The 21,036-nt window shown below is 36.7% G+C and overlaps 1 protein-coding gene across 6 annotated transcripts in view; it reads left to right on the top strand.

Annotated features, from left to right (window-relative positions):
- LOC123546327 (uncharacterized) overlaps positions 1–21,036 on the top strand; it is a 313,757-nt gene that overhangs the window by 186,030 nt on the left and 106,691 nt on the right. For all 6 annotated transcript variants that reach the window (XM_053551859.1, XM_053551862.1, XM_053551858.1 and 3 more), the window contains exons 77-82: positions 7,480–7,598; positions 12,875–12,974; positions 16,289–16,425; positions 16,990–17,137; positions 18,673–18,809; positions 19,847–20,003. In XM_053551859.1, coding sequence (XP_053407834.1) covers positions 7,480–7,598; positions 12,875–12,974; positions 16,289–16,425; positions 16,990–17,137; positions 18,673–18,809; positions 19,847–20,003 — 798 coding nt within the window. The remainder of the gene's footprint in view (positions 1–7,479; positions 7,599–12,874; positions 12,975–16,288; positions 16,426–16,989; positions 17,138–18,672; positions 18,810–19,846; positions 20,004–21,036) is intronic.

Here is a 21,036-nt window from a genome sequence, read left to right as displayed (position 1 = left end):
AACCAGTTTAACTCAATGATAAAAACCAGTTAATCCCGAATCCTTAGCAACGGAGAGCTTTATTTCTCGAGAAATAAACAAGATTATTTTAAAGAAATAATTTATATTATTGAACAGTAGTATACTTAAGTATAAATCTTTGTGAAACTGCCTGATAGTCACTTTGTCGTTTTTTTATGCCTCTGAAGGGAGGCATATTAGTTTTCAACTGTACGTTCGTTAGTTCGTCACAACGTTAACTTTGCAATGTTAACTTTTTGCATGAAGGCACTTTACTTGCGAACCACTGCACCCAAGACCTTCAAACTTCACATGCTAATAGTACTTATGGAGTGCACGACCCCTATTGACTTAGGGGTCACCAGGTCAAAGGTCAAGGTTGTGAGGTCAAAGTTCAAGGTGCTGCGGGGGCATTGTCACCATTAGTGACAGCTCTTGTTTATGTAATGTGGCTTCCTCTGTACAACATTGGGATACTCATAAAATTAGGACACCTACAAAATGTTAAGAAATTATTGTATTTAATGTAACTTACTATTTGGACAGAAAATTTCTTTTATATTTTCTGTTCCTACATGTTGTGACAGTATGAGAAGCAATTATTTTACAACAAGAAAATGAGAAAAATCATGGGAAAATGTATTTATATTCCTGTTATAATGGTCTTGCTAAACTTAACAAAAGATCTGTCCTTTTAATTTACCAGTAATTTGATTTTTGATCACAAAATGATATCATTCTGTCAATTGTGTATATGTCATAATTGTAAATTTATCACAGTCATAACTTCTCAAACAATTACACAAACAAATATTAATTTTAGTTTCAATACTTGTCACTGCATAATCTTTTAAATCCCCATGAGGATAAAACTGACTTGACACTTAACATGTCACATGTAAAGAACACAACAAACCTGACAAAATATCAGACAAAAGGATTTTCCTTACCTGAAAATTCATTTATAAATGTTAAACACCCTTTTATTCCAATGACTCAAACTAGGGAAAGATTGTCACAATATTCAGATTTCTTATATCCTATTTTGGTCAATCAAATTGAAGTCCAGTCCATGTTTTGTCAGAAAACACTTATTTTTGAAGGTGGGGTTAATTTTGCTTCTGACAGAGATGTAACCACTCTTGCTTTCAAATCAAAGTTCTTAAACTTCTAAGGAAACACATAGCCCTGTCCATCCATCCTTCCGTCTGTACATCCATCACACTTCATTTCCAATCAATAACTGGAGAACAATTTGACCTAGAACCTTCAAACTTAATAGGGTGGCAGGGCTTATGAAGTAGACACCCCAATGGTGTTAGGGTCACTCCATAAAAGCTTGAGAACCACTTGACCTAGAATGTTAAAACTTCATAGGATGATTGGTCATGCAGAGTAGGTGACCCCTTTTGATTTTGTGGTCACTCTCTTAAAGGTTAAAGTCACAGGGGCCGGAACATGGAAAACCATTTCCCATCAAGAACCTGAGATCCACTTGACCCAGAATGTTGAAACTTCATAGGATGATTGGTCATGGTGAATAAATGACCCTTTTTGATTTTGGGATCACTCTATTAAAGGTCAAGGTCACAGGGGCCTGAACATGGAAATCCATTTCCGATCAATAACTTGAGAACCATTTGACCAAGAGTGTTGAAACTTCATATGATGATTGGACATGCAGAGTAACTGACCCCTATTGGTTTTGGGGTCACTCTTTTAAAGGCCAAGGTCCCAGTGGCCTGAACATGGAAAACCATTTCCAGTCAGTAACTTGAGAACTACTTGACTCCGAATATTGAAACTTCATAGGATGATTGGATGTAAAGAGAAGATGATCCCTATTGATTTTTAGGTCACACTATAAAAGGTCAAGGTCACGGCGATCTGAACATGAAAATCCATTTCCGGTCAGTAACTTGAAAACCACGTAACCAAGAATGTTGAAACTTCATAGAGTGATAGGACCTACAGAGTAGATGACCCCTATTGTTTTTTGGGTCACTGTATAAAAGGTCAATGTTGCAGCGGACAGAACATGGAAACTATGTACAGTCAATAATTTGAGAACCATTTGACCTAGAATCTTCAAATTCCATTGAGTGATAGGACTTGCAGAGTAAATGACCCCTATTGCTTTTTGGGTCACTCCATCAAAGGTCAAGGTCACAGGGGGCTGAACATAGAAAACTCTTTTCAATCATTTACTTGAGAACCACTTCACCCAGAATGTTTAAACTTAATAGGATGATTGGACATGCAGGGTAGATGACCCCTACTGATTTTAGGGTCACTAAATCAAAGGTCAAGGTCACAGGGGCCTGACCATGGAAAACTGTTTCCAGTTCATAACTTGAGAACCACTAGTTGCAGAATGTTGAAACTTAGTGGGATGATTGGACATGCCAAGTAGATGATCACTATGGCAGCCAACCATCAGTGTCTCTTTGAATTTTGCTGCTGTCCCCTATTGCCTTCTTGCCTATAATACTGTGCATTTGGCAAGTCATGCACTTTTCTACAACAGCATCTTCTAATTGTACCCCCCGACAACAAAGTTGTAAAGGGGGTATACTGGTTTCAGGTTGTCTGTCTGTCTGTCTGTCCGTCTGTCTGTAGACGCAATCTTGTGCGCACCATCTCTCCTTATCCCCTTGACAGAATTTAATGAAACTTCACACAAGTGATCAGTACCAACAGTAGTTGTGCATGGGGCATGTTAGGTTCTTTTAGAACAAAAATTTGCAGAGTTATGGGACTTTGTTTTTTAGCTCACCTGTCACAAAGTGACAAGGTGAGCTTTTGTGATCGCGCGGTGTCCGTCGTCCGTCGTCCGTCCGTTCGTGCGTCCGTGCGTCCGTAAACTTTTGCTTGTGACCACTCTAGAGGTCACATTTTTCATGGGATCTTTATGAATATTGGTCAGAATGTTCATCTTGATGATGTGCCTTCAAAAAGTAGGTCAGTAGGTCTAAAAATAGAAAAACCTTGTGACCTCTCTAGAGGCCATATATTTGACAAGATCTTCATGAAAATTGGTCAGAACGTTCAACTTGATGATATCTAGGTCAAGTTCGAAACGGGGTCACGTGCCTTCAAAAACTAGGTCAGTAGGTCTAAAAATAGAAAAACCTTGTGACCTCTCTAGAGGCCATATATTTCACAAGATCTTCATGAAAATTGGTCAGAACGTTCACCTTGATGATATCTAGGTCAAGTTCGAAACTGGGTCACGTGTCTTCAAAAACTAGGTCAGTAGGTCTAAAAATAGAAAAACCTTGTGACCTCTCTAGAGGCCATATATTTCTCAAGATCTTCATGAAAATTGGTCAGAACGTTCACCTTGATGATATCTAGGTCAAGTTCGAAACTGGGTCACGTGTCTTCAAAAACTAGGTCAGTAGGTCTAAAAATAGAAAAACCTTGTGACCTCTCTAGAGGCCATATATTTCAAAGATCTTCATGAAAATTGGTCAGAACGTTCACCTTTATGATATCTAGGTCAAGTTCGAAACTGGCTCACGTGCCATCAAAATCTAGGTCAGTAGGTCAAATAATAGAAAAACCTTGTGACCTCTCTAAAGGCCATATTTTTCGTGGGATCTGTATGAAAGTTGGTCTGAATGTTCATCTTGATGATATCTAGGTCAAGTTCGAAACTGGGTCACATGCGGTCAAAAACTAGGTCAGTAGGTCTAAAAATAGAAAAACCTTGTGACCTCTCTAGAGGCCATAATTATATTTCACAAGATTTTCATGAAAATTGGTCAGAATGTTCACCTTGATGATATCTAGATCAGGTTCGAAACTGGGTCACATGCCGTCAAAATCTAGGTCAGTAGATCAAATAATAGAAAAACCTTGTGACCTCTCTAAAGGCCATATTTTTCATGGGATCTGTATGAAAGTTGGTCTGAATGTTCATCTTGATGATATCTAGGTCAAGTTCGAAACTGGGTCACATGCGGTCAAAAACTAGGTCAGTAGGTCTAAAAATAGAAAAACCTTGTGACCTCTCTAGAGGCCAAATATTTCATGAGATGTTCATGAAAATTGGTCAGAATGTTCACCTTGATGATATCAAGGTCAAGTTCGAAAGTGGGTCACATGCCATCAAAAACTAGGTCAGTAGGTCAAATAATAGAAAAACCTTGTGACCTCTCTAGAGGCCATATTTTTCATGGGATCTGTATGAAAGTTGGTCTGAATGTTCATCTTGATGATATCTAGGTCAAGTTTGAAAGTGGGTCACGTGTCGTCAAAAACTAGGTCAGTAGGTCAAATAATAGAAAAACTTTGTGACCTCTCTAGAGGCCATATTTTTCATGAGATCTTCATGAAAATTAGTGAGAATGTTCACCTTGATGATATCTAGATAAAATTCAAAACAGGATCATGTACCTTCGGAAACCTGGTCAATAGGTCAAATAATAGAAAAACCTTGTGACCGCTCTAGAGACCATATTTTTCAATGGATTTTCATGAAAATTGGTCAGAATTTTTATCTTGATAATATCTAGGTCAAGTTCAAAACTGGGTCACATGAGCTCAAAAACTAGGTCACTATGTCAAATAATAGAAAAAACAACGTCATACTCAAAACTGGATCATGTGGGAAGAGGTGAGCGATTCAGGACCATCATGGTCCTCTTGTTTGTTACTATACTATATACATAGACACAGTCTTGTGCACACCATCTCTCCTCATCCCCTTGACACAATTTAATGAAACTTCACACAAGTGATCAATACCAACAGTAGTTGTGCATGGGGCATGTTAGGTTGTTTTAGAAAAAAAATTTGCAGAGTTATGGGACTTTGTTTTTTTTGTTACTATACTATATACATAGACACAATCTTGTGCGCACCATCTCTCCTCATCCCCTTGACACAATTTAATGAAACTTCACACAAGTGATCAGTACCAACAGTAGTTGTGCATGGGGCATGTAAGGTTCTTTTAGAAAAACAATTTGCAGAGTTATGGGACTTTGTTTTTTTGTTACTATACTATATACATAGACACAGTCTTGTGCGCACCATCTCTCCTCATCCCCTTGACACAATTTAATGAAACTTCACACAAGTGATCAGTAACAACAGTAGTTGTGCATGGGGCATGTTAGGTTCTTTCAGAAAAAAAAATTGCAGAGTTATGGGACTTTGTTTTTTTGTTACTATACTATATACATAGACACAATCTTGTGCGCACCATCTCTCCTCATCCCCTTCACACAGTTTAATGAAACTTCACACAAGTGATCAGTAACAACAGTAGTTGTGCATGGGGCATGTTAGGTTCTTTCAGCGACAAAAATTGCAGAGTTATGGGACTTTGTTTCTTGTTAACATACTATGTACATACAGTCTGCATATGCAATCTTGTGCATGCCTAATCTACCAAACCCTTACACACAATTTAATGAAACTTCACACAAGTGATCAGTACCAACCCTAGTTGTGCATGGTGCATGTTACATTCTTTTAGATAAATATTCTGCATAGTTATGGGACTTTGTTTTTTGTTACTATACTGTAAACATACAGTCTATATACATACAGTCCACATAATTATGCAATCTTGTGTGCGTCAAACTGCAATGTACTGTGTCAGTGCATGCGGGGGGTACATTCATCACCGTTAGTGATAGCTCTAGTTGTGTTCTGCTTTGGTCTTTGACTTTGAAGGGCTGCTGATCTTTTAAAGGAAAGCACTGCAGTTTTCTTTTGATCTCTCTGCAGATAGTGTTACATTATGCACAGTTTAAAACATTAAAGGGGCCTCCGTGGCCGAGTGGTTAAGGTTGCTGACTTCAAATCACTTGCCCCTCATCGATGTGGGTTCGAGCCTCACTCGGGGCGTTGAATTCTTCATGTGAGGAAGCCATCCAGCTGGCTTACGGAAGGTCGGTAGTTCTACCCAGGTGCCCGCTCGTGATGAAATAATATACGGAGGGGCACCTGGGGTCTTCCTCCACCATAAAAAGCTGGAAAGTCGCCATATGACCTATCATGTGTCGGTGCGACGTTAAATCAAAAAAAAAAATAAATAAAACATTAAAGGTGGCCTGGTAGATTTCCAAGTACTTAAATGATTCCTGGAAAAACATTCTACAGTAGCCTGTTTAATTTTTTGTTATACTCCCACAAACAAAATATCTGGGGAGGATGGGGAAGGGTATATAGGAGTGAGCCTGTCAGTCTGTGGATCCGTAAGTTTTCATGGTTTCAGGATAATAACTCATGGAAGGCTTGATAGATTTAAATTATTTTTGGTACACAGGTGTAACATCATGAAATACAGGTCAAGTCCAGCTTTAGGTCAGTAGTTCAAAAGTCAAGGTCACAATGACCCGGAACAGTTAAATAGTTTCTGGATGATAACTTGAGAATGCATATGCCTAGGATCATTAATTTTGGTAAATGGGTGTTACATCATAAAATACAGCTCAAGTTTGACTTTGAGGTTAGTAGGTCACATTGACCCTGTGAAATGGTTTCAGGATGATAACTGGAGAATGCTTGGGCCTAGGATCATGAAAGTTGATAGGGAGGTTGGTCATAGCCAGCAGATGATAGGTATGTCAAAGGTCAAGGTCACAGTGATCAGGAACAGTTAAACCTTTTGCAACTGATTACTTTAGAGCCTAGTATCAGAAAAATAAATAGAGAGGTTGATCATGATCAGCAGATGACCTGTATTGATTTGAGGTTGGTAGGTTAAAGCTTAAGGTCACATTGACCCAGAACAGTTAAACTGTTTCCGGGATGATAAATTGAGAACACTTGCACCTGGGACCATGAAACTTTATAGGGAGGTTTATCATGACCAGCAGATGACCCTTTATTGATTTTGATGTTCAACTTTGACATTGGCTTATGTCTGTGACAATTTTTTTTTTCTTTTGGTTGGGTTTAACGTCGTACTGACACATTTTGGGTCATATGGCGACTTTCCAGCATTGATGGTGGAGGAATCCCCCCGGGTGCCCCTCCGTGCATTATTTCATCATGAGTGGGCACCTGGGTAGAACCACTGACCTTCCGTAAGCCAGCTGGATGGCTTCCGCAAATGAAGAATTCAACACCCCGAGTGAGGCTCCAACCCATATCGATGAGGGGCAAGTGATTTGAAGTCAGCGACCTTAACCACTCGCCCACGGAGGCCCCTGTCTGTGACAAGGTGGGACAAGGCGGTATTGTGGGACTATAATTCGTCACTCCTGTGACAGCTCTAGTTTTGTTTACTTTTTTGTTTGATTTTTGTTTTTGCCTTTATAATTATCCTAGGTAAAAGCAATATCCCTAAAATTTGGGACATTTTTTGCAGAAATATATTTCTTGCAACTAAATCTTCGGTAAAAGAAATGTTTGAACACTTTGGAAAATTATGGTATATGCTAAATACATCTTTTAAAACATGTAACTGCCTATAAGTGATTTGTATATGCTATACACATGATAATTTTTTAATTTCAGAATGAGGGACTGTTTTGAAAGGTTAAATATACCTGAAAAATGTGGGCCATATGACAGACAATTGCTTGCAGAGGAAACAATCCGAGAAACATACAGTCATGAAGTAGGACCATGTGAAGGTACCACATTCTTCACTTTATAGCTCTGTGTAGTCACATGTGACAAAACCACATTTTTGTGCCCCCTCCCCCCCACCCCCCATGAGTGGTGGGGGCATATATATTTGCTCTTGTCCTTCCGTCCTTCCGAGAATATTGTGTCACATCTAGCTCCAAAAGTATTTGACGTAGAGTCACAAAACTTTACAGGAATGTTGGTCAGCATCAGCATGTGTAGTTGTGCACCTGGGGTTTCCCGGATTTTAAGTTTTATAATTTTAGGCAAATTATGCCCCCTTTTGGACTTTGGAAAATTCTGGTTAAAGTTTTACATGCAAGTTACTATCTGCAGAACAAATGCAGATATTAAGTTGAAACTTCACATGTGCCTTCGGGGTTATACAACTAGTTGGTAGCATCAAGTCCCATAACTCTGACATGCATTTTGGTCAAATTATGTCCCCTTTTGAACTTAAAACCATTTAGATATTTTAACATTTTGGGTAATATATTGTCCTGCTTCTGGGACAATATTTTGAATAGTCGTGCATTGGCTGTCTTACGGACAGCTCTTGTTTAACCTACAGCCATGAAATTTGGATGACATTTACAGTTTTGCATACATACCTTTAAGCTGACTTTCAGTGACCATGAATGTGGCATTGTCTAATGGACATATACGAAGATTGTTCAAATTATGATCCCAGGGTCAATATGGCCCCACTCTGTGGTCCCTTAATTTAGACAGGAAAAATACTTTAAAAAAATCAACTGATCATATTCCCTAGACTGTTTAATTATAATAACCTGGTGACCTTGAGTAATTATGGGTCACTTGACTGTGACATTGGCCTACTGACCTACTTTCTTGTTATTTAAGGTACAGCCATGAAACTTGGACCATATATACAGTTTTGCACATGGATCTCAAAGCTGACTTCCATTGACCTTAATTGTGACTTACTGACATACTTTCCTAATATTTTAGCATCAGCATTCACATTTGAAATTGGGAACAGATTTCAGTACTTACTTATAGTTGACAATATGACCTAATTGATGCCATGTTAATAACTGGATTGTGTGTTGTCAAAACTAGGGAACCGAGTCAGATTTAAGAAAAGCTTGTGAACACTAGAGGCCACATTTTGCATTTGAATTCATCCTTTTTGGTTAATTATGGCAAAGGTACTAAGATGAGTGATTAAGGGCCATCATGGCCCTCTTGGTTTATGTTATTTTTGTGACAATGACTACTTGTATTTAGCTCACCTGTCACGTAGTGACAGGGTGAGCTTTTGTGATCGCCCTTCCTCCGTCGTCCGTCTGTCGTCCGTCCACAATTTCTTGTCTGCACGATAGAGGTTTCATTTATGATTTTATTTTAACCAAACTTGCACACAACTTGTATCACCATAAGATCTCGGTTCCTTTCTTGAACTGGCCAGATTCCATTATGGGTTCCAGAGTTATGGCCCCTGAAAGGGCAAAAATTAGCTATTTTGACCTTGTCTGCACAGTAGCAGCTTTATTTATGATTTGATTTTTACCAAACTGGCACACAAGTTTTATCACCATAAGATCTTGGTTCCTTTCTTGAACTGGCCAGATTCCTTTATGGGTTCCAGAGTTATGGCCCCTGAAAGGGCCAAAATTAGCTATTTTGACCTTGTCTGCACAATAGCAGCTTCATTTATGATTTGATTTTAACCAAACTGGCCTACAACTTGTATCACCATAAGATCTTGGTTCCTTTCTTGAACTGGCGAGATTCCATTATGGGTTCCAGAGTTATGGCCCCTGAAAGGGCCAAAATTAGCTATTTTGACCTTGTCTGCACAGTAGCAGCTTTATTTATGATTTGATTTTTACCAAACTGGCACACAACTTGTATCACCATAAGATCTCAGTTCCTTTCTTGAACTGGCCAGATCCCATTATGGGTTCCAGAGTTATGGCCCCTAAAAGGGCCAAAATTAGCTATTTTGACCTTGTCTGCACAATAGCAGCTTCATTTATGATTCGATTTTAACCAAACTTGCACACAACTTGTATCACCACAAGATCTTGGTTCCTTTCTTGAACTGGTCAGATTTCTTCATGGGTTCCAGAGTTATGGCCCCTTAAAGGTCCAAAATTGGCTATTTTGCTTTTGCAGCCATATAGAGACTTCATTTATGGTTTTATTTGATACAAACTTCCAAAATAACTTCAACAACAATAATTCTTTGATTCCATGACAAATCAGATCCAAGTGTAGGTTCAGAGTTATTTTATATCTGATTACCTCCCCTGATTGTAATCAAAATGGACTTATAGTACTTATTTGAAATTTCATTATTGTCATTAGTTGGACTGAGCCAATCAGGGTAGATAACTATGGACTGATTTTATGTCAAATTACCTCCCTTTATTTCAAATTAAAATGGGTATATCTCCGTAACTAATGAAGATACTGATCTGAAATTTCATTTATGTCAACAGATTTATTTGGCAGATCCTTCTTTTCTTCACTTACAATAATTTTTTTTTTTAATTACTTCCCTTTTACGTTACTATAAATAGCTTATTTTTAGTAACTTTTTTATTATTGGCCGTAGGGAAAAACCGAGACCACTTTTCTGTGGTACAACATGGATGGTACCTCCAATTTGTAGGTTTATTTTGACATCTGCACCTTGTAAGAATTTTTTTTTCTTTTTGGTTAAATTTCTTCCCTTTGTTGTTACTGTCCTTTGGACTTAGATATTTTTTCTGAGGACCTTCTTGTCCTCAAGTGCAATGATAACAGGTGAGCGATATAGGACCATCATGGCCCTCTTGTTCTTTTTCCCCACACGCTATACTAAATCACATTGTGATGATGACTTCTTGTTTTCTTTTTTCCCCCACAAGCTATACTAAATCACCTTATGATGATGACTTCTTGTTTTTCTTTTTCCCAACACGCTATACTAAATCACCTTATGACGATGACTTCTTGTTTTTCTTTTTCCCAACAGGCTATACTAAATCACCTTATGACGATGACTACTTGTTTTTCTTTTTCCCAACACGCTATACTAAATCACCTTATGACGATGACTTCTTGTTTTTCTTTTTCCCAACAGGCTATACTAAATCACCTTATGACGATGACTTCTTGTTTTTCTTTTTCCCAACTGGCTATACTAAATCACCTTATGATGATGACTACTTGTTTTTCTTTTTCCCAACAGGCTATACTAAATCACCTTATGACGATGACTACTTGTTTTCTTTTTCCCAACACGCTATACTAAATCACCTTATTATGATGACTTCTTGTTTTCTTTTTCCCAACTGGCTATACTAAATCACCTTATGATGATGACTACTTGTTTTCTTTTTCCCAACACGCTGTACTAAATCACCTTATGATGATGACTACTTGTTTTCTTTTTCCCAACTGGCTATACTAAATCACCTTATGACGATGACTACTTTTTTTCTTTTTCCCAACACGCTATACTAAATCACCTTATGATGATGACTACTTGTTTTCTTTTTCCCAACACGCTCTACTAAATCACCTTATGGCGATGACTACTTGTTTTCTTTTTCCCAACACGCTCTACTAAATCACCTTATGGCGATGACTACTTGTTTTCTTTTTCCCAACACGCTCTACTAAATCACCTTATGGCGATGACTACTTGTTTTCTTTTTCCCAACACTCTATACTAAATCACCTTATGATGATGACTACTTGTTTTCTTTTTCCCAACACGCTCTACTAAATCACCTTATGTTGATGACTACTTGTTTTCTTTTTCCCAACACGCTCTACTAAATCACCTTATGGCGATGACTACTTGTTTTCTTTTTCCCAACACGCTCTACTAAATCACCTTATGGCGATGACTACTTGTTTTCTTTTTCCCAACACTCTATACTATATCACCTTATGATGATGACTACTTGTTTTCTTTTTCCCAACACGCTCTACTAAATCACCTTATGGCGATGACTACTTGTTTTCTTTTTCCCAACACGCTATACTAAATCACCTTATGGTGATGACTACTTGTTTTCTTTCTCCCAACACGCTCTACTAAATCACCTTATGACGATGACTACTTGTTTTCTTTTTCCCCACAGGCTGTACTAAATCACCTTATGGCGATGACTACTTGTTTTCTTTTTCCCAACACGCTATACTAAATCACCTTATGATGATGACTACTTGTTTTCTTTTTCCCAACTGGCTATACTAAATCACCTTATGATGATGACTACTTGTTTTCTTTTTCCCCACAGGCTGTACTAAATCACCTTATGACGATGACTTCTTGTTTTCTTTTTTCCCCCACAAGCTGTACTAAATCCCATTATGACGATGACTACTTGTTTTCTTTTTCCCAACACGCTATACTTAATCACCTTATGACGATGACTACTTGTTTTCATTTTTCCCCACAGGCTGTACTAAATCACCTTATGATGATGACTTCTTGTTTTCTTTTTTCCCCCACAAGCTATACTAAATCCCATTATTACGATGACTACTTGTTTTCTTTTTCCCAACTGGCTATACTAAATCACCTTATGATGATGACTACTTGTTTTCTTTTTCCCCACAGGCTGTACTAAATCACCTTATGATGATGACTTCTTGTTTTCTTTTTTCCCCCACAAGCTATACTAAATCCCATTATTATGATGACTACTTGTTTTCTTTTTCCCAACTGGCTATACTAAATCACCTTATGATGATGATTACTTGTTTTCTTTTTCCCAACACACTATACTAAATCACCTTATGACGATGACTGCTTGTTTTCTTTTTCCCCACAGGCTGTACTAAATCAACTTATGACGATGACTTCTTGTTTTCTTTTTTCCCCCACAAGCTATACTAAATCCCATGATTACGATGACTACTTGTTTTCTTTTTCCCAACTGGCTATACTAAAATACCTTATGATGATGACTACTTGTTTTCTTTTTCCCCAACAGGCTATACTAAATCACCTTATGACGATGACTACTTGTTTTCTTTTTCCCCACAGGCTATACTAAATCACATTATTACGATGACTACTTGTTTTCTTTTTCCCAACACGCTATACTAAATCACCTTATGACGATGACTACTTGTTTTCTTTTTCCCCACAGGCTATACTAAATCACATTGTAATGATTAATACATGTTTTCTTTTTCCCCCACAGTGTATAATAAATCACATTATGACAATGACTTCTTGTCTTCTTTTTCCACATAAGGTATATCTTATCGCCTTGTGACGATCACTACTTGTTTTCATTTTTCCCCACAGGCTATACTAAATCACCTTGTGACGATGACTACTTCAATACTGCAGTTACAGATACCTGTAAAGAAGCTTGGAATTATTATGACTTGACAAAAGACTGCAAGTAAGTATTATTATTATTTTCCTATTTTCTCTGTCATTCAATGGTTTGCATTTGTACCATGTGAACATATAATCTTTTGGGTCTCCCTAGGCAAGCGGTTGAGGTTGCTGACTCTGAATCACTTGCACCTCACCGGAAAAAAAATAAATAAAAATAAAAGAGAAGTGATATATCTCATTTTTAGCTTGACTTTTCGAAGAAAAAGTAGAGCTATTGTACTCGCCCCGGTGTTGCCGTCGCCGTCACCGTTGGTTAAAGTTTTTGATAAAGTCAAATATCTCTTGTTACTATCAAAGCTGTTGACTTGAAACTTAAATTAGTTATTTACTATCAAAGTTTTCACCAGGAGAAACAATCCCCATAACTCTGTTTTGAATTTTGACAGAATTATGCCCCTTTTTAACTTAGAATGTTTGGTTAAAGTTTTTTATAAAGTCAAATATCTCTGTTACTATCAAAGCTATTGACTTGAAACTTAAAATACTTATTTACCATCAAAGTCTACACCAGAAGAAACAATCCCCATAACTCTGATTGAATTATGACAGAATTATGCCCCTTTTTAACATAGAATTTTTTGTTAAATTTTTGATAAAGTCAAATATCTCTGTTACTTTCTGTATATTGCTCTGCATTGCAGTACTCTTGTTTTTAGCTCGACTTTTCGAAGAAAAAGTAGAGCTATTGTACTCACCCGGTGTCAGGGTCAGTGTCACCGTTGGTTAAAATTTTTGATAAAGTCAAATATCTTTGTTACTATTAAAGCTTTTTACTTGAAACTCAGAATATTTATTTACTATTAAAGTCTACACCAGGACACACAATTCCTGTAACTCTGATTTGAATTTTGACAAAGTTATGTCCCTTTTTAACTTGGATTTTTTTTTACTGGCAAAGCTCTAATTCAGAGTCAAGCACAGAAAAGTTGAGCGCGCTGTCTTACGGACAGCTCTTGTTGGTTGACAACAGGTTTGGTTTGAATCTCCTTGTTAAATTACTACAAAAAATGTTGACTGTTTACATAAAGCCAACATCAAAAAATGTTTGATATGATATGTCTTTTTTTTGTACGCCCATTCTGAAAAAAAAATGGACATATTATATGATAGCACATGCATCCATCCGTCTGTCTGTCATAATACATGCCCAGAGCATAAATTTATAGCCATTAAAGATATTGACTGTAAACTTAGCATATTTGTGGATGGTGATGAGATGATATGCAGAAATTATGAACTGGTTCTGTAGGTCAAAGGTCAAGGTCACAAATTGAGCTAAAAGGTCAAAATTGACCATCATATTTCATGTTCAGAGCACAACTAAATAACTAGCAAAGTATTGACTTCAAACTTGGTATTTAGATAGGTAGCAATGAGCAGATGAGCAGGATTTGACCTTGATATGTATGTCAAAGGACAAGGACACAAATTGAGCTCAAAGGTCAAATTTGTTCGTCATATTTCCTGTGCGGAGCATAACTTATAAACCATTCAAGGTATTAACTTCAGACTTAAGATGTAGGTAGATGTCAATGTGACGATGTGCAGAGTACTGATGTAGGTAGATGTCAATGTGACGATGTGCAGAGTACTGATGTAGGTAGATGTAAATGTGACGATGTGCAGAGTACTGATGTAGGTAGATGTCAATGTGACAATGTGCAGAGTACTGATGTAGGTAGATGTCAATGTGACGATGTGCAGAGTACTGATGTAGGTAGATGTCAATGTGACGATGTGTAGAGTATGGGTTTCTCCATGCGGATATTAATTCAAGGTGTTGAATATACACGACTGTCAAATTTACCCAAAGTTACTCTATATCTTACGAGTAAGATAATTGTTTCTCATTCAGATGCTTATATTACCCTGGCTGCATCTGAACTCCAAACAATAATTTTATACAACAATAAATCACAGTTTGGAATATGTTATTTCTAAATCATTCATAATTATAAATAAGTCAGTAATAAAAGTGATTGTTGTAATCTACTGTGTGGACTTCGCTCCACATCGCAGTACATACTATGACATTCAATCTTTAAAAGAGTTGTTTGAAAACGTTCCAGTGGGTAATATTTTGTCTTTTTTAAAGCAGATAGGCATTTATTACAAAATCTGAGCATAAATATTTTTGTTCACATTTTTAGCTCACCTGAGCAATGCTCAGGTGAGTTATTGTGATGGCTAAATGTCTAGCATCCATCGTCTGTCGTCTGTCTGTCATTTAGCTTGTGTATGTGATAGAGGCTGTAATTTTCAATTGATCTTCATGAAATTTGGTTAGAATGATTGCCTTGATGAATTCTAGGTCAAGTTCAAATTCATATGGGTCATCTGGGGTCAAAAACTAGGTCACTAGGTCAGATCAAAGTTAAACCTTGTGTATGCGATAGAGGCTGTATTTTGCAATTGATCTTCATGAAATTAAGTCAGAATAATGGCCTTGATGAAAGGCCGAGTTTGAACTTGGGTCAAAAAGTAGGTCACTAGGTCAAATCAAAGAAAAACCTTGTGTATGCAATAGAGGCAGTATTTTTCAATTGTTCTTCATGAAATATGGTCAGAATGATTGCCTTGATGAAATCTAGATCGGATTTGAATATGGGTCATCTGGGGTCAAAAACCTAGGTCACTAGGTCAAATCAAAGAATAACCTTATGTATGTGATAGAGGCTGTATTTTTCAATTGATCTTCATGAAATTTGGTCAGAATGATTGCCTTGATGAAATCTAGGTCAAGGTTGAATATGGGTCATCTTGGATCAAAAACTAGGTCACAAGATCATATCAAAGAAAATACCTGTTTGAGTTTAAAGAGACCACATTTTTGGTCAAATCCTAATGAAAATTGGCCAGAATATTTGTTTCCATGATACCACAAGGTCAGACATGTTTACACTATAATGTTTTGTTTCTCAGGTGAGTGACCTAGGGCCATCTTGGCCCTCTCGTTTACATATTATTATTTGCCAGTGATGTTCTAACCTATTACATGGGTATACATTTTTATATAAATGTTTTTAGAGATGGTTTACAGTTTATATTTTCAGTTTTCAATACAACTTCTTTTTGGCAATACAGTGTATGACCTGTTTGTGTCGATTCACCGTAAAATCCAACTCAATCCCTCACTCCCTAGAAGAACACTTGTATATTTCTCCATGCATAGCTAATAACCTATAATGCAAGTAACCTTTACTAACCTTTTTGTGAGGAGGAGGTCACTGAATTAAGTCTATAGAGACAAAAAGTCTACAAAGAAAAATAAGGAGAGCTTTGAACTGGACAGAAACTTTTCTTTTTCGTTTACAGAGAATATGAAGATTTCCTGGTATGTATTCGATATATGGCGGTGACTAGCAAAGAATACTGCACGATTCAAGAAATACATAACAAGATAAATGGTTCTGTGAAAGAAAAAGGGTTGCCAGCTGAAATCTGCCCAGGCTGTAAGTGCTTTTATTTATATAGGTGCAAACTTAATACATGATTGTTTGGCAGTTATATTTGAACATTGTATTGTAGTGACAGACTAAGACAGAATTGGGGTTAGATTATCTGAATAACGAGAGGATATGTTACATGCAAGATGCAGATCCCTGGCTGCAAAGTCAAGGTTACACATTTCAAAATACCTTTCTCTTGTGTGATCATTTTATATATGGATATTCAAATAAAATGGTACAAAAATTTGTCATGACAAAATATTTATATGTCACATGCAAGACCCCAAGTTCAAGGGTCGAGGTCATAGAGGTCAAATTATTTGTTTTACATTTCTTATCAGGTCTTTTATGCGCAGAAGTATTTTCAAATAACTTCACACAAGCATACAACATGACAACACATTTATTTGACATAGAGTCATCAAAGCTCACAGGATTGTTATTCAGAATGTGAAGTTGTGCACCTGGTGTTTTAATTGAGGTTTTACTCAGCTACACTAGCAGTGACAAGAGTATATTTGAATGTAAAGAAGTGAATGCATATAATAACTATATGTTTGTTTTCAGCTGATTTTAACGATTTAGAAAGAAGGATGGCAAATGATAGGAAATCTGTATGCTACAACCCACCTGCTACTGCCTATCTTCTCAAGTACTACTGCATCCCTGCCAACCTAGATTACTTCAATCAAAGTGATGACACCAACAGATGCATGTAAGTTCTGCAGAGGTTTGACCTAGTTTTTGGACAAAATTTTGATTTATTTTTCTGTGTGAGCATTATTTATTTATGTATATTTCTTGTTATAACCAATATTAGTTTCAGTCAGTCAGTCAATGTTTTAGGTCACCTGAACCAAAGGGCTCACTCCAAAGGGTCACGGTGAGCAGTAAGTATTGGCCTATAAGCTGGTTTCTTTATCCCTCATCCACCATCCTGCATCAACATTTTTAGTTGGACATCATCTGCTCTGAAACGTTTGGTCAGAATAACTCCAAATCTGGTGGGTTTTTGTTTTTTCGTTGTGTTGAACTTTACCCATTTTAGGTGTCTCCAGTGCTAAAAATTGAAAACAAAACTGTTCTCATGAGTCAGTATATGAATTTTCATCAAACTTGATCTGTAGCATCCTTGTATGGACCTGCCTCGTAGTTTTTAGGATCGCCATAGTTAAAAATTGAAAAATATAACTTTTTAAATGCTTCTTATGAGCTTGGTGTTAATTATATTTGGTCAGAAACAAGATCTATATGGAAGAACGTTCTTAACACTCTAGAGGTCATATTTTCATCTTGATCTTCAAGTAATAGAAAGAAACATTCTTAACACTCCAGATACCACTTCTTATACTTGATGTTTATAAAGCATCATTTTATATATTTTATAAAGTCTCCCTAATAAAGTACATTCCATATATCTTTGTAATAGAGTCCCATTTAAACCAGTGCTGGGCTGCATGAGAGGTATTGCACTTCCCATTACCTCTCATTAACAGAGTCAATCAAAGAGAGTTTGCCATTATTTTGCTTGGTTGCAATCTATGCCTCCAAAGGATCTTTTTAGCTCACCTGTCACATAGTGACAAGGTCATCTTTTGTGATCGCCCTTTGTCCGTCGTCCATCCACAATTTCTTGTGCACACAGTAGAGACCACATTTTGCAAGCAATTTTAATCAAACTTAAACAAAACTTGTATTGGCATAATATCTCGGTTCCTTTAAAAAACTGGCCTGATCCCCATGGGTTCCAGAGTTATGGCCCCTCGAAGGGCCAAAGTTTGCTATCATGATAGAGACCATGAATGTTTAAATGAATTCTAGGCCAAATACAACGCTAGGCCATCTTGGGTAAGAACTAGGTCATATGCTTTGTAATTAGTAAAAACGTGGTCACATGGTGACCACCCTATATGTCTGTGGAGGTCCAGGAGACTTCCATGTCAATCTAGGCAATAAATAAGTGGTCAGTAAAACTAGTCAATTACAGTGTGTCTTTGTGACCCTCCATATGAATATGTAGGGTCAGTACGACAAATAATTATGGGGACTTGTTGTAATGCATGCCGTACCATGTACCATAATGATACCACATACCGGTATTTCCATGGAGGGTCAATGACAAACCCAATAATTAATAATATCAGTGTGACTTTAATACTAGGAAACAAATGAGTTAAAATCCTTGGCTGAAAGAATGAAACTGAAATTAAAAAAAAAAACATATTATGCAGCTGTATCAATGTGTTACAGGATTGAGAGGAGGATTCAGCACTGTGTGTTTGCCATCACGTCCACTACCGCTGGCTGTACAGATATACAGGAGACAGCCGACGCTTTCAACTCTACAGATGTACAAACTGCTCTTGGAAATCCAGGAATTCATTGTGGTAAATATGAAGTTTTATGATTACAGGCAAAAATTTGGTACCTTTATTTTAATTCTGTTGGTACACAAATAGGGTATCCCCATTACATAGGTGACATATTGTTTTTGCCTTCACTATCTGTCTGCATTTAGCTTGCATGCACTTTTCAAAGAACCTTTGCAGGATTTCAATGAAACTTAACGTAAGTGATCGGTATTAAGTTTTATTGTGCATATCATCGGCACATCCCGTTCATATTTTTTGTGGAGTTGTGGCCCCTTCGATCACTTTTGAATAATATTTGTTTGGACTGCTTAGTGTTTCCTGTTTGAGCTGTGAAATGATGGTAGCCATCAAATCTCAGCTTTCTGCTTTTCTGTGACAACTGAGTAGCATGCAAAAACACAGCATTTTGTTTATTTTTTTTTTACACAAATACTGTATTTGCTTACAACATGGTAAACATTATATACTATTAGAAGAAAATTTGAGGGAACTTTAAAAAAATTTCAGCATTCTATTTTAGGCAAAATTTCTAATCAAGTGAGTTCAAGATAAATTGTAGTTACCTAGTTTGAGCCGTGCCATGAGAAAACCAACATAGTGGCTTTGCAACCAGCATTGATCCAGACCAGCCTGCGCATCCGGATGCACAGGCTAGTCTGGATCCATGCTGGTCGCAAAGCCACTTTGTTGGTTTTCTCATGGTGTGGCTCATGTGGCTGTTTTATTATGTGGAGGCCAACAGCTTTCTATTAAAGGCTGTGTTGATGTGCATATCTAATTGATTGATTTAGCTAGTACTTGAATTGCATTCTTTAAAAGCAGAAATTTTCGCGAGGGTTTAATTTTCACTATATTCGCAAGGCCCTACATCTTGTGAAAAATAATCCTTGCTTAAAAATTCACCATTAGTATAATTAAAGTATGGTACCATTTTTACAATTCCGTGAATGTTAAACCTCGTGAACTTACTCAAAATTTCAAATTCACGAAATTTTGACCCAGCGAAAATATATGCTTTTACAATTACTGTATTTATACTTTATATTGTATAGATTCTGAGTTCCCATGTCAAACATACATGATGCTTGATATTGTACAAAGTGCGAAGAAGGTGTGCTTGCAAAATACTCGAAGTATACTCTACATACCAGATCTTCATAAGGTAGAACCCTTCGGAGAAAACTTACAGGATATTTCTTTCCCTTGCATGTAAGTGAAATGTTTTTTGCAGCTGCTCACCAGAAAGTTTTGTTCCCAGCATATATGTAACTTCCTTTTTACTTTTTTTCCTGTCAGACCAAGAATTTATATACTTCAGTTTCTGTAATGATGTTCAAAGGCCTCTATATGGCCGTGCCTTTGTTTGAAATTTGTGCCTTTGAAGTATTTGTCTTACAAATGGAAAAATAAGAATAACCAAGATAAGTCCTTGACACTTGAAAAAAAAGTCTGTGTTGTTTGAAAGAAAGGATAACTTGAATTTTTTAAAGAATGTGCTGAAAAATATTTGACTTTATATAGATCAGCATTTTTATGCATAATTAGGCATAAAAAAAAGAATTGTTTGTTTCTGGTATCCCGACCTACCCTAAATTTTTGGCCTGACCCTGGCCTAAGAGAAGTGTTTTTCAACTTTTTAACAAAAAATTACAGAACTGCACTTTTTATGCTTTAAACATGGTCTGTGATGTTAGAAATCAACTTACTGATTTTCTACAGGCATAACCCCTTTATTTGTATTGACACAAAAATAAATTCCAAAAAGTCCCACTTAATAAAAAAGAATTCTGACAAACCTACCTTAATTTTTTTTGAGCATGTTACCGGAAACAATTTTTTTTAGGCCTTATCTATCTATTATAGGAGATGTGTATGAGCCTATAGCTAGGTTTCATTTTATTTAAGTTGTTGACATAGTTTCTTTAATTAGCACTTAGATATCCCCAGTCTGTTTATGGTATTCATTTGGCTAAATGTATAGCAACAATTCTAGATCTTTCACAGTAGTATAGAATATATTCCAATAGTTTATTTGTCTGGTACATAGTTTTTTTAAAAGAATGGAAATTTCCAGAACATACAAGGGTTGCCCCAGAAGTAATATCACTGGTGTCACAAAATAATGTATAATAAAAAGAAAACAAAAGTCAATACTCACTTTCCTTGATAAATTATCAGTATTTTTTAGAAATATCACAAAAATATAGTGTGTACTTCTCAAATTATGGCCATTATGGAAACC

Source organism: Mercenaria mercenaria, chromosome 9 (assembly GCF_021730395.1).
Source record: "Mercenaria mercenaria strain notata chromosome 9, MADL_Memer_1, whole genome shotgun sequence".
Taxonomy (NCBI): Eukaryota; Metazoa; Mollusca; class Bivalvia; order Venerida; family Veneridae; genus Mercenaria; species Mercenaria mercenaria.
The sequence above is the reverse complement of the archived record's forward strand: the minus strand, read 5'-3'. Positions and strand labels throughout refer to the sequence as shown.